The sequence below is a fragment of the Pseudophryne corroboree genome, chromosome 3 (genome assembly GCF_028390025.1).
Source record: "Pseudophryne corroboree isolate aPseCor3 chromosome 3, aPseCor3.hap2, whole genome shotgun sequence".
Lineage (NCBI taxonomy): Eukaryota > Metazoa > Chordata > Amphibia > Anura > Myobatrachidae > Pseudophryne > Pseudophryne corroboree.
In genome coordinates, this window is record NC_086446.1 from 389,913,563 (window position 1) to 389,927,046 (window position 13,484).

Genomic DNA, 13,484 nt, shown 5'->3' on the forward strand with positions numbered 1-13,484 from the left:
AGGAGCCCCCCCTGCCCCCTCGGAGGGCCCCACTACCTGGGGCCCCACCTCCTCCTCTAGAAATCAGGTTCCAGACTATGCATTTGAAATGATGCATTAACATATGTCACCATATGCAGCACAGTAATATATTAATAAATATTAATAAAGTAATATATGTAATATATTTTCTACAGTGCATTGCTGTTATTTATCTGGTAAATTATCCTGTATGCACTAGTAGTATTTACTATATATGTATTTACTATATATATATATATATATATATATATATATCAAGGGGCCCAGCCCATGCACTCGCTACTGGTAAGGCAAACCAGTGTGGTGGCTAGCCACACCCCCTCTGGAGACTGGCCGCACCCCTAAACATGGGTCCCTACCACTGCATTTCCCCAGTGTGCCCTTCGTGTTCCAGCCCGACACTGAGCATGCATTTATAAAGCTGTAAGAACTGACAGGTACTTACTCCAATATGGGTCTTTTAAAGTGTCATTTTTGTTTTGTGGATATAAAGGAACTATACGGTTCTTGAACATGAACACCATTTCCACCACTACATTTTATTGTGCGGAGTAATAAATAATAAAGCAAGTTACCTACTGGAAAACAGGCCAGCACAGCACAGATCTGTACCACTATACAACACCATTTACTGCAACAGATCATTAATGGATAGGTCTGTATGAGCACTGATACGTATTATGTATATTTAGAAATGTGTAAGATAAATATATATTACTTTGTGAATCCTGCCAGATAAATAACTAAGCTAAAGAGATTATAACATAATTTGATGATCGAGTCCCTTTAACATTCCTCTTGACAGATTTGTGTTTTAAGTGCAAAACTTTACATAAAGACCAGTGTGCTTCTGCAGTTTGGCATGTTAAACACTTCAGCATTAAATTAATTAGGACAATAAACTGGCTGCAAACTCCAGCTGTCTTGCATATGTCGGTAGTTACAAAGCGTTGTCTTGGTTACAGTGCAGATAATATACATTTAGCAATTTGAAACACAACACAGGCCTCATCTGGAAGGTGCTTAGGGAATCGTGAAGAGGATTAAGGACCTGGACTGCACAGATACATAAAGCCTCTTGGGCCAGTAGTTGTCTAGTATTAAATTCTGTTTAGAGAACAGACAGGGTAAATATGTAGCTTTTTATGTTTTCTAATATAACATTTAATCTTGAAATATTTCTGATTTATAAGGCTAATACAGTAGTTTGAAAAGAATAAAACAAGGCTTGTTTCTTTGCTGGGAGAAAAGATATTACTTGTTCAGCTAGTTTGTATTCTCCTTCCAAAACTTGACCACATGGGGAATCATGAAACAGAAAGATATTTCTGAACAAATATAGGCCCTCATTCCGAGTTGTTCGCTCGCAAGCGGATTTTAGCAGATTTGCTCATGCTAAGCCGCCGCCTACTGGGAGTGAATCTTAGCATCTTAAAATTGCGAACTATGTATTCGCAATATTGCGATTACACACCTCGTAGCAGTTTCTGAGTAGCTCCAGACTTACTCGGCATCTGCGATCAGTTCAGTGCTTGTCGTTCCTGGTTTGACGTCACAAACACACCCAGCGTTCGTCCAGACACTCCTCCGTTTCTCCGGCCACTCCTGCGTTTTTTCCGGAAACGGTAGCGTTTTTTCCCACACGCCCATAAAACGGCCTGTTTCCGCCCAGTAACACCCATTTCCTGTCAATCACATTACGATCGCCAGAACGATGAAAAAGCCGTGAGTAAAATTCCTAACTGCATAGCAAATTTACTTGGCGCAGTCGCAGTGCGAACATTGCGCATGCGCATTATGCGGAAAATCGCTGCGATGCGAAGATTTTTACCGAGCGAACAACTCGGAATGAGGGCCATAGGTCTGCACTCTAGATTAAAGATGCTTAAACAGGATTAGTGTTTATTGAGCACGGTTTGCACAATGTTTTGGGCTCACATACGGTATCTCTTTCTCAATTGAAAGGGGCAGGCCTATGCGAGCCTGAAACGTTGTGTCATTGTGCTCAATAAACACTAATCCTGTGTAAACACCTTTAATCTGGAGTGCCGACCTATAGTTGTCACATATTTCTTTCTTCTTTCTGGCACCTATAGTAAAGTTTCAAGAACGTACCGGTAACATTATAACAAAATTGGGACAAAATACACCCTAGCCAACTAAAAACGTTCACTTTGAGATGATATCTGTCCATTTGTGTGTATGGCAGTGGTTTCCAAACTTTTTTGACTCACAGCGCCCATAGTTTAAAAAAAAAAAAATCACGGCACATCTAGTCCAAAAGTTTCTTAGAAAAAAATATAAAATTAAGTAAATCGTGTTTTTATGTCATCCTTAGGTTCCAGCACTGGTTTTACCTATTACATGGACCCAGGGCCGGTGCAAGGTTTTTCGGCACCCTGGGCAAACCATATGCCTGCTGCACCCCCCCATACCCCCCCCCCACCCCCAACAAACAAAAAAAAACACACAGTATCTAAAACTTATATTTTAAAAAGCCACTATGTGTGACATTTTGCGGGGACCCCCAGACAGGCTACAATGTGTCTGGACACTGTAGGATAGATTACTCCTGAGTGCAGCCGAACTGAAGATTTATACATTCAATGTCATGCAGTATATATATATATATATATATATATATATATATACACCACTAGAGGAATGGAGCAGTGACAAGGAGTCCCAGTAAAGCAAAGAATTATGCCCATAAAAATGAATAATAGGGACCAATTCGAGGCGACTACATTGCAGGCTGCAGAAGACAGGGAACAGCAGCAGGGGAGCCGCCCGCAGTCTGCTCCGCAGTGTAGCACCAGTCCCTCACTTAGCACAACATAATCATCCCTGCAGGACTTCCGTATGCAGAGTGTGTTCTTGTGGTGCGGGGCGGGAATATGTCGGCGCGGAGAGGGGCAGAAGAACTGTTACAATAGCCGGCAGCACGCTGCATACTCTATGTGCATACAGTATTAGAGCCGCGGCCGATGGGTTACACTCACACTGACAGCGCTGCAGGGATGCCGCGGCTGCCCAACTGTTATCAGCCGCCCGCCAGCGCTGTCAGTGTGAGTGTAACCCATCGGCAGCGGCTCTAATACTCTATGCACATAGAGTATGCAGCGTGCTGCCGGCTATTGTAACAGTTCTTCTGCTCCTCTCCGCGCCGACATATTCCCGCCCCGCACCACAAGAACACACTCTACATACGGGGCGTGCTGCCAGCTAGTGGTACGTACAGTTCTTCTGCTCCTCTCCGCGTCTCAGGTAACGCTCAAACTATTCCTCCTCTTAAAGAAGAGGAGGAGCTGAGCAAGAGTAAGTGTGACCTGCCGCCCTCCAGTGGCCGCCGCCCATAGGCAGCTGCCTAAAGCTGCCTAGTGGTGGCGCCGGCTCTGCATGGACCATAAATAATTAAAATTGGTCCTGGACCACCAATCCAAGGCACCCCTGCAAGTACCCTGATGCACCCCAGGGTGCCATGGCACATGGGGGCAGATTTATTAAGCCTGGAGAAGTGATAAAGCAGTGATAAGTGCAAGGTGATAACGCACCAGCCAATCATTACGGGTTTGAAAAATGACAGTTATGAGCTGACAGGCCGGTGCATTATCACCTGCCATTTATCACTGCTTTATCACTTCTCCAGGCTTAATACATCTGCCCCATAGTTTGGGAACAACTGGTGTATGGTACAGTCCCACCAAAATCAGGACAGTTGGGAGTTGCAGATTATGCTTAGAGGTTTCTCCTAACCATGGACAGCTGTACTCCTCTTTTTGACTGTGTAATTATCACTTTTGTTTTCCCAGAGAGGGAAATCCTGAAAACAAAACCAGAGGACTGAGTTGTATATCTACCAGTTTATCCTTAATATAGATACTTTCTAAAATGCGGTAACCGCGACACCCCCTCCCACCCCCCTTTCACCCGCATCCCTATATCTAGGACATTCTCTCAGGTGCTGCATGATCTCTTTTAATAGGAGGAATTCAGTAAAATAAAATCAATAAAAGTAATATGTTGTCAATAATGACAAAATCAATAAAGAGGATTCAGAGTCATTGTAGTCATACAGTACGATACAGAATGATGACATCATGATCACCACGTTTAGGGGCAGTTTGTGTCAAGAAGTGTATTGCTCCGATATGTTTACTTAGATGTGATCTGAAATACTCTGATTTACCTATTCACCAAAGTAAGCATTTTTGCCAATATAATAAAATGTTGACAATAATGTTAAAATTAAAATAAACCTCAATTATAAACATGCCTGAGTGTTGCAGTGGTTTCCTCCGAGTACCCTAGTTTCCTGTCACTGTCCAAAAACATACTGTTAGGTTAATTGGCTACTGACAAAATGAACCTCCACTGGAGCAGGGACTGATGTGAATGAATAACTATTCTTTGTATAGTGATGCATAATACACATGCGCTCTATAAATAACTGTAAATAAATAAATCTGCATTTTTATCATGGGTAATACGTGCATTGGGGTAAATGATTATAAATAATAAGCAGTAAGAATGAAATACTATGTGTTTATTGATAGAATGTAACTTTTTTGGCTTTCAGACTTATATATAGATCAGAACAAGTACTGTTTAACCTTAGCTCTTGGTGTCCATCACTGTTTTATGGTCACCCTCAGTCTGTGTTCCAGGCTTGGAGGTTAGCAGGTTACTATTTTAGTGCAGCTGTACAGACTTTGCTGGGCCAAACCTCCATAGCTTTGACGTGTCTTTCTTTTCATCATCCACAGGGCATGAAGCCAGACAGTTTCTACAAAGTTAAAGTCCCAGAGCTTAAAGAGATCATCGAGGGCTGTATACGCATGAACAAGAATGAAAGGTAACTTCACCTCAAGGCGATCAGTAACTAGACTGATCTGAAGAGAGGACAATAGCTGCTCAGGGGCTTAGGCAAGGGGTGAAGAGTAATGATTTGGGTGTTGGCCTTGTACAAACTAAAGATCAACTTTTGTGTGAACTTCAGTGTATTATTTTATTCACAATTATTTTTGTTTTACCTCCATGTTTATTTTAAGACTGTTTTGGAAAAAAAATTATATGTATTTTTAGGCAGATAAATATAGGATAGTGACCCGAAGTCAGGTTTTTTTGTCAACTTTCTCAGTCACCTATTTAAGTATTTCGATGTTTACCAAATACACCGGTGTTTGTTCAGGAATTTCCCAAATATAGTCATGGTACATATGCGTCTTCATGCATCCAGCCTCAATACGCCATGCAGCGCAAGGCGGGAGTGAGCTGACCGGTCCTACGCAACACTGCCAATGTCAGGCTTCTTTTTTTTTTACAAAAATGCATCTTAGTTGCAACTGTGCTGATTAATGTGATATATGGCATGTTTATATCTGTGTGCAACTGAGTCTGTATACCAAGCACAATGGAACTTGGTGAGGAAAAAAGCTGCTGCTGCTACATATGAACACTTATGCAGATTCAGAGACCGGGATGTAATGAAGTCCGAGATTGGCGGCCGTGCGGGATGCCGACCAAACTTGGACTTTTTTCTTAAAGGGGCAATCATGTACAAGGCTAAACCAGGACTTGTACATGATTGCTGAACTCGGATTTCATTACATTCCGCCCAGTGACTCAGTCACATGAAGATTCATAATGTCACATATCAAATTAATCAGCACAGTCTCTTTGTGCATCCTAGTCACATTGGGCGAGATGTACAATTGGTGCTTGCCGGCCATTGCAACAATGCTAATCGCATATGTACTAACGTGCGATTAGTATCATAATGTAATGCCAGGGGTGCCCTGCGATCACTGATAGTCCCAAGGAGAGGGTTTGTGGCGGCCTCCATCACCTCCCAGCACCAGGAGGTGACGTGTGCTGGGAGTCCCTGGGCTCCTCTTCCTCCCTGCAGCCGGAAGCAGACAAGGCTGTGATGCGGGGGGGGGGGGAGGAAACGGGGGATCCTGGAGCAGGCTGCCAGGACACAGGTGAGAGGCTTCTATAGGGTATCCCCATAAAAAGATGGGGGGTTTACCGCATTTTTCCCTTAGTACATCCTGCACATTGTGTTGCAACTAAGATGCATTTTCAACACACATTTTCACAGGACCTGGCATGCCAAGCTGGGCTTTTCGGTGCGACTGCAGCAAAGATCTATTAGCTTGCATGGAAAACATGTGTATGTGTGCCTGTATTTAGAGTTCTATGCATATTGCAGTGCACCCATCTCCATGTATGCTTGGTTTGCTAGCCATCATCATCAGTAAACACTTGCATTAACCCTGGAAACATATCTTTGCTTATATCCAACTTGGCACAGACGTTCCACGGGAGGTATTAGATCCCGAATATGCCTACTCAGATTTGGCGCTATTTTCCCATAGTGTTGGAGTGTACCTAAACACCCCCCCCCTCCCCTCCCCAAAGAAAGTGGTGCAGCAGCAGTCTCATTTTTCTCCCTGCATGATTCTCGGCGGAAGGTGGGGAGGGGGGTTAGTTTGGGTGATCACACTGATCATCGAAATCTCTTCTTTGACTATTAGATTATTAGATAAAACAATAAATCTAAATATAATATTTTTTTATTTTTTTTACTTATTAGTAATACTAACATCTGGAGTAAATAAGCAATGAGACTACACATAGGCTGTGGTATTCACTGGTTGTTTACTGTACATTATAGCTTTAAATAGTCAGAAACTACATTAACTGCATAACTAAATTGTAATTGTTGGACTTTTATGGCTCTCAACAGATATACTATCCAAGATCTACTGGAACACTCCTTTTTTCAGGAAGACACTGGCGTCCATGTTGAACTGGCAGAAGAAGATGATGGGGTTAAACCAGCCTTGAAACTTTGGCTGAGAATGGATGATACAAAAAAGCTGCACGGCAAATACAAAGATAATAATGCCATTGAGTTCTTGTTTGACCTTTACAAAGATATTGCAGAAGAGGTGGCTCAGGAGATGGTAAGTGTGTCGTCAAACCCATGTGACTATTATTATTATTATTATTATTATTATTATTATTATTATTATGCCAGTCTCTTCAGCAGCACTGTATTAGCTTGTACATGAAGTAACTTATTTATTTTATTTATTAGCAGTTTTGTATATAGCACAGCATATTCCATTGCACTTTACAATTAGAACAACAGTTATAGAACAAAACTGGGCAAAGACAGACAGACATAGAGGTAGGAAGGCCCTGCTCGCAAGCTTACAATCTATAGGGAAATAGGCATTGATACACAAGGATAGATGCTACCTATTGCATAATGGGCCACCAGATTGCTAGGTTCTTAATGGGTTGTATGATATGATCACCCAGCAATGTTGGAAGACAAAATATGTGAGGTTATGTGGACTGTACAGAGAGGATGTAACTGGATAGGGAAGCATTGAAGGTTATGTGTGTGGGTCTGGAATTTGGTAGGCTTGTCTGAAGAGATGAGTTTTCAGTGAATGTTTTAAGGTTTGGAGACTAGATGAGAGTCTCATTGGGCATGGGAGGGCATTCGACAGAGTGGGTGAAGCCCGGGTAAAGTCCTGTACTTTTGAGTGGGAACAGGTAATACATGTGGATGAGAGACGCAGATCTTGTGCAGAGCGGAGAGGTCTGGAAGGGAGATTTTTTGAGATGAGTGACGAGATGTATGATGGGGCAGTTTGGTTAATAGCCTTGTATGTAAGTAAAAGTATTTTATATTTGACACGGTAGAATACCAGTAATCAATGGAGAGACCGACAGAGCGGATCAGCAGACGAAGAACGTCTAGCGAGGAAGATTAGCCTCGCAGCTGCATTTAAAATGGATTGTAGTGGTGAGAGCCTATGTTTGGGAAGACCAGTTAGGAGACTATTATAATAATCAATGCGGGAGATGATGAGTGCATGGATTAGAGTTTTTGCAGTGTCTTGTGTAAGATAAGGGCGTATTTTGGATATGTTTTTTAGGTGCATGTAACATGATTTAGAGACAGATTGAATGTGTGGAACAAAGGACAGTTCAGAGTCAAGGGTGACACCTAGGCAGCGAGCTTGTGGAGTAGGGTGGATAGTCGCATTGTCAACAGTTATGGAGATCTCAGGTTGGTAACTACTCTTGGATGGTGGGAATATAATTCATTCTGTTTTGGAAATGTTGAGTTTGAGGTGGCGAGATGACATCCAAGATGAAATGGCAGACAGGCATTCAGTGACACGAGCCAATACAGATGGTGATAAATCTGGGGAAGATAAGTAGATTTGAGTATCATGAGCGTTCAAGTGATACTGAAATCCAAAGGGGCTGATTAGTTTACCAAGAGATGAGGTATAGATTGAGAACAGCAGAGGACCCAAGACTGAGCTTTGCGGTACTCCAACTTATAGAGGGAGATAAGAAGAGGTAGAATCAGAGAAGTGAACAGTGAAAGAGCGATTAGATAGGTAGGATGAGAACCAAGTAAGGGCTGTGTCCTGAAGTCCTAGGGATTGTAGTGTTTGTATGAGAAGAGAGTGGTCAACAGTGTCAAAAGCAGCAGAGAGATCTAGAAAAATAAGAAGTGTGTAATGGCTTTTCGATCTAGTAGTGACTAGTTCATTCACTACTTTGGTCAGTGTCGTCTCTGTGGAGTGTTGGGCATGAAAGCCTGACTGATGTGGGTACAATAAATTGTGGGAGTTAAGAAAGTGTGTAAGGTGAGTGTAGGCAAGTCTCTCAAGTAGCTTGGAGGGACATGGTAGCTGAGAAATGGGACAGTAGTTATAGAGTGTGTTTGGGTCAGAGTTGTGTTTTTTTAGAATGGGAGTAATCACTGCATGTTTAAACAGAGAAGGAAAGATACCAGTAGAGAGAGAGAGATTACAGATTTTAGTTTAGGTTGGGATAAGCACAGGAGATAAAGTTTTGCTGACTTGTGAGGGTATAGGATCAAGAGGAGAGGTAGTGGAGTAGGAGGATGAAAAGAGTGTTGATACTTCATCTTCACTTGTGGGATCAAATGAAGAGAAAGTGCCAGAGGGTTCAGGTAGGGAATTTAGTAGGTCACTGGCTGAGTTGGAGCATACCATTTCATCTTGGATTTTATCAATCTTATCCTTGAAGTGGGAAGCAAGTTCTTGTGCACAGACAGTAGCTAGTGGGGTAGGTGAGGGAGGGTAAAAAAGGGATTTAAATATATTAAAAAGTCACTTGGGGTTGGTGGCATGATGAGAGATTGGAAATATGTTTGTTTGGCAGTATCCAGGGCCTGATGATAAGAGTGGTAGGTGGTCTTATATGTGAGAAAGTTGCTTGGATTCTGAGATTTACGCCACGGACGTTCTACTTTACGTGACAGTTTTTGTAGGTGTCTTGTTGAGTTAGAGTGCCACGGTTGGCATCTAAGCCTACGTGGAGTGTGATGGGTACCTGGAGCCTCTTCATCAAGGGCACCCTCTAGGGTCTGGTGCAGGTAGGATACAGCAGTGTCAGTTGTGGTAAATGTAGAGATTGGTGAGAGGAGTTGTTGCAGAGAAGTGAAGTAGCTTACACTTACACTTCATATTTATTTATCAGTCACTAATAACTAATGTATGTATTTCACCTACATTTCTGAGCTATTCATGTAGTCGGATACAGTGATTGTTGAATTATTTCATTGTGAAACTTACAAAGTCCTCATTGTTTAGAAGAATAGTTATTGATCATGTCGTACAGTAAGTTTGTTTTTGGCAACCTTCTAATGTAAAACCCTCATCACCCTCATTGACTAATATACATTGCTCAAGCTCTGACAATGGAAAAGCATTGACCCTCTGTATGTCTTTAATGTCCTTCACCACCACGTGTGTGTGTGTGTGTGTGTGTGTGTGTGTGTGTGTGTGTGTGTGTGTGTGTGTGTGTGTGTGTGTTCCCTTATCCATCGGATTTTTCTGTATTTTGGAATAATTGCATACCATAATGAGATATCATGGCGATGGGACCCAAGTCTAAGCACAGAATGTATTTATGTTTCATTTACACCTTATACACACAGCCTGAAGGTCATTTTAGCCAATACTTTGAATAACTTTGTGCATTAAACAAAGTGTGTGTACATTCACACAATTAATTTATGTTCAATATACACCTTATACACCCAGCCTGAAGGTCATTAAATACAATATTTTTAATAACTTTGTGAATTAAACACAGTTTGTGTACATTGAGCCATCAGAAAACAAAGGTTTCACTATCTCACTCTCACTCAAAAAATTCTGTATTTCGGAATATTCCGTATTCTGGAATATTTGGATATGGGATACTCAACCTGTATGTATGCGTATATATATATATATATATATATTGTGACAGAGCCACATAGACAGAGTACAATCCAACTGACTTTATTTTCCACCTCAGGCAGGTTACATATTTTCATGCATGATTTGCAGGTCAGGTTTTACAGGCAGTTTTAAAACAGCAGCAAAACATTCCAATTTCTGTTCATTACAAATAGTACAGATTGCAAATATTTCCTAACGTAACCCCAGACCCCCAACCTATCGCCTGGCCACTGACTGGCATCAGGAGCATGACCTACTGAACAAACAAATTTTTAAAGGTAGCGCACAAGTTGTAGTAATTAGCTCAGCTGGGCATACAACAGACTCAGTCAAAATCCGGAATGGATTCCATCAGACCTGTTGCTGCTGCTCCAATTCTGCAAAAGCCCACCGTTCCACATTACCGTCATGTGGAATCATGCTGTCCCTGCCACTATATATATATATATAATAGAAATAATACTGTTTTGCTGCTACTAAGTTCCATATAGTGCCTATGGTCCATATACTCCAGTATGGCATTTTAAAAGCATGACTGGTATTCTGTATGATTAGAGGGCTCATTTTTTTACACTTGCATGTGTCTCCCATTCCCAGGTGGTGCTTAACTTTGTTTGTGAAGCTGACTATAAACTTGTAGCAAAGGCTATCCGGGACCGGGTATTAGTCATAAAAAGGAAACGGGAGAAGGTGAGACATGCCCAGGAAGAGCTGAAGAAAAAGGAAGAGGAGAAGCAACAAAATATTCTCAAGCTGCTAGAGCAGCTGAGAGGTACAGAAAGCACCACCACTACACCCACTTCTGATATCACCCCTGGAACTACTTCCCTGCCAGCACACCTGGACTCTAGTGAATTTGTGAACAGTGGTACATTCCTGCCTGAACCAGAGGAACCAGAAGCTGATCAGCATCACCTCTTCAATTTGCGACATACGTGTTACTCTTCTGCCACATGTAAGCAACACATTTGTAGCCATCTTTGTTGGACATCAGTATATATATATATATACAGTATAATTAAAAACATTTCTGCGTAACTGTAAAGCTTAGATAGTAGGGTCGCTATGGCTCACTAGCATAAGGGCAAATCTCTAGGCTTCATGCCAATTAGTCACAGATGTAATTAACTGGGGATATATAAAAAAAAAAGTACAAATTGGCTTGCCACCAACCCTCAAATACTAGAGCGGAGAATGTAATCCACCATTAATTTCTTAATGGTTTAATGATACTTGATAACATCCTGCTAACTGAAACAAATTGTACTAGCCTGTATCCATAAGAAAGTCCTGGAAATAGGGTCTTGTTAAACTTAACCCTCTCATCTTGATCAACAATTCCTTTTAATCCCCAATAATTGCAGGCCTAGTTACTGCTAAACATACAATGAGGTTTTGTCTAGTCAAGTTGAGTTTTTCATCTGTAACTGGGCTGTGTCTGTCTTGCAGCGGACTGCGAGACAGATGGGTACCTCAGTCCTTCTGGTTTTATGGAGACTGTGGATGGTTCCCAAAGACCATCAAGTAATGCCTCACAAGAAGATCCCAATAGCCCCCCAAACACCCAGCCAGAAATACGTTTTCCAGGGGTAAGTAGAAACCTAATTGAATGAATTGTAGTGTTGCATGTAACTGGATTATTAATTTTAGATTACAAGGTTGATGAGCCTTAGTAGACTAAAACATGTGTATACCATTATATCTGGTGTTCAGAGGTTTAAAGTTAGCATATTGTGAAGCAGTGAGTGGAGAATTAACACTGCACGGCCTTCTCTCTTCAGAGCATTGCTGTGAGTGTGAACTCGGACATTACTTCTCCTCTTGGACTCCCTGGTGATATCTCCTCTCCAGTGGACAGGTGAGATGAAACGGACAGGAATATAGGTTTCCATACACCACAACTTTCATACATGATTTTCTAAACTAGTCTGTAGCATGGCTAATTTAGAGTTTGTAATTTAATTGTTTAGCCCTTTATAGGGGAGGAAATCAGGAGACTGCCTGTCGGGATTCTGGCGGTCACAATGCCGACGCCAGAATCCCAACAGGCAATGCAATGTCGCCGCCGGATTACCGGCGAGCCAGGCTATTCTCCCTCTATGGGTGTCCACGACATCCATAGAGGGAGAATAAAACCTGTGGCAAACGCAGCATGGCGAGTACAGCAAACCCACAAGGGGCTTTATAGCGCTCGCCCCGTTGCCGGCAAACTAGCGGCCAGGATGCCGCTGTCGGTATCTTGACAGCCGGCATCCCAGCCGCCGGTAATTAGTATGTATACCCTTTATAATACTGCATTGGTTTTCAGTAATGTTAATGTATGATCTCTTCCCAGCTTAGTTTGAATCACTTTATGTTAAATCATTGATCTTCCAGTTATGCGTCAGATGTGGCTTCAGGGCTGAGCGATGGCTGCGAAGGATTTTCGGCTGGGGAGCGTAGCATTAAATCTCCTGTAAAGAAGACTCCAGCTAAACTTTTGCGACGTAAAGCGAGATCCAGACTTCGTATAATCAATGTAAGCATTTACCTAATTGTTAACTATGGTTTAAAAATCATTCCTATTTAACAATCATAAAAAATTTAGGGGGCGATGTATCAAGCAGTCTAAAGAGTGGAGAAGTTGCCCATAGCAACCAATCAGCTTTGAGGTGGCATTTCAAATACGTTCTAACCACTTAGCTGACAATTTTTTTTTCCCAAAAAACGCTCTGAAATTGTCTTTTTTTTTTAATGAGTGAATTAGGTGAAAAACATGAATTTAACCCTATCCAAAATGATTTTAGTTAAAAAAAAAATATAAATATATTTTCTTTTAAAACAAGGACTATTTTTTTCAAACATCGAAACATTGATCGGGAACATCGCAACCATCGGAAACATTGCAGCCATCACGGCTTTCATTTTGAAAGCCGTGACAGCCTCCAGGTATACAGGGGGGGCATGGGAGGGTTAATTTACACTCCCCAGCGGCTGCTATTGTCTGCAGCCACTGGAGGGGGTGGGGGGGTCCTGCCGTGCTGACCAATCAGCAGTGATCGGCAGCACGGCAATCAGTAGGGGAGAGTGCAGGGAGGCAGAAGGACCTTCTGGTCCCTCTGTCAGCAGCAGCGGAGGGAAGTTTCCCTTCCCTGACGCTGCAAACACTGTTTATCTGACTGGTCGCATCCT

The 13,484-nt window shown here is 42.0% G+C and overlaps 1 protein-coding gene across 2 annotated transcripts in view; it reads left to right on the forward strand.

Moving 5' to 3' along the window:
• Positions 1-13,484, forward strand: part of WNK4 (WNK lysine deficient protein kinase 4) — a 213,054-nt gene that overhangs the window by 149,797 nt on the left and 49,773 nt on the right. For both annotated transcript variants that reach the window (XM_063960049.1, XM_063960047.1), the window contains exons 5-10: positions 4,788-4,876; positions 6,773-6,992; positions 10,911-11,268; positions 11,763-11,902; positions 12,095-12,171; positions 12,690-12,831. In XM_063960049.1, the coding sequence (XP_063816119.1) occupies positions 4,788-4,876; positions 6,773-6,992; positions 10,911-11,268; positions 11,763-11,902; positions 12,095-12,171; positions 12,690-12,831 (1,026 nt within the window). The remainder of the gene's footprint in view (positions 1-4,787; positions 4,877-6,772; positions 6,993-10,910; positions 11,269-11,762; positions 11,903-12,094; positions 12,172-12,689; positions 12,832-13,484) is intronic.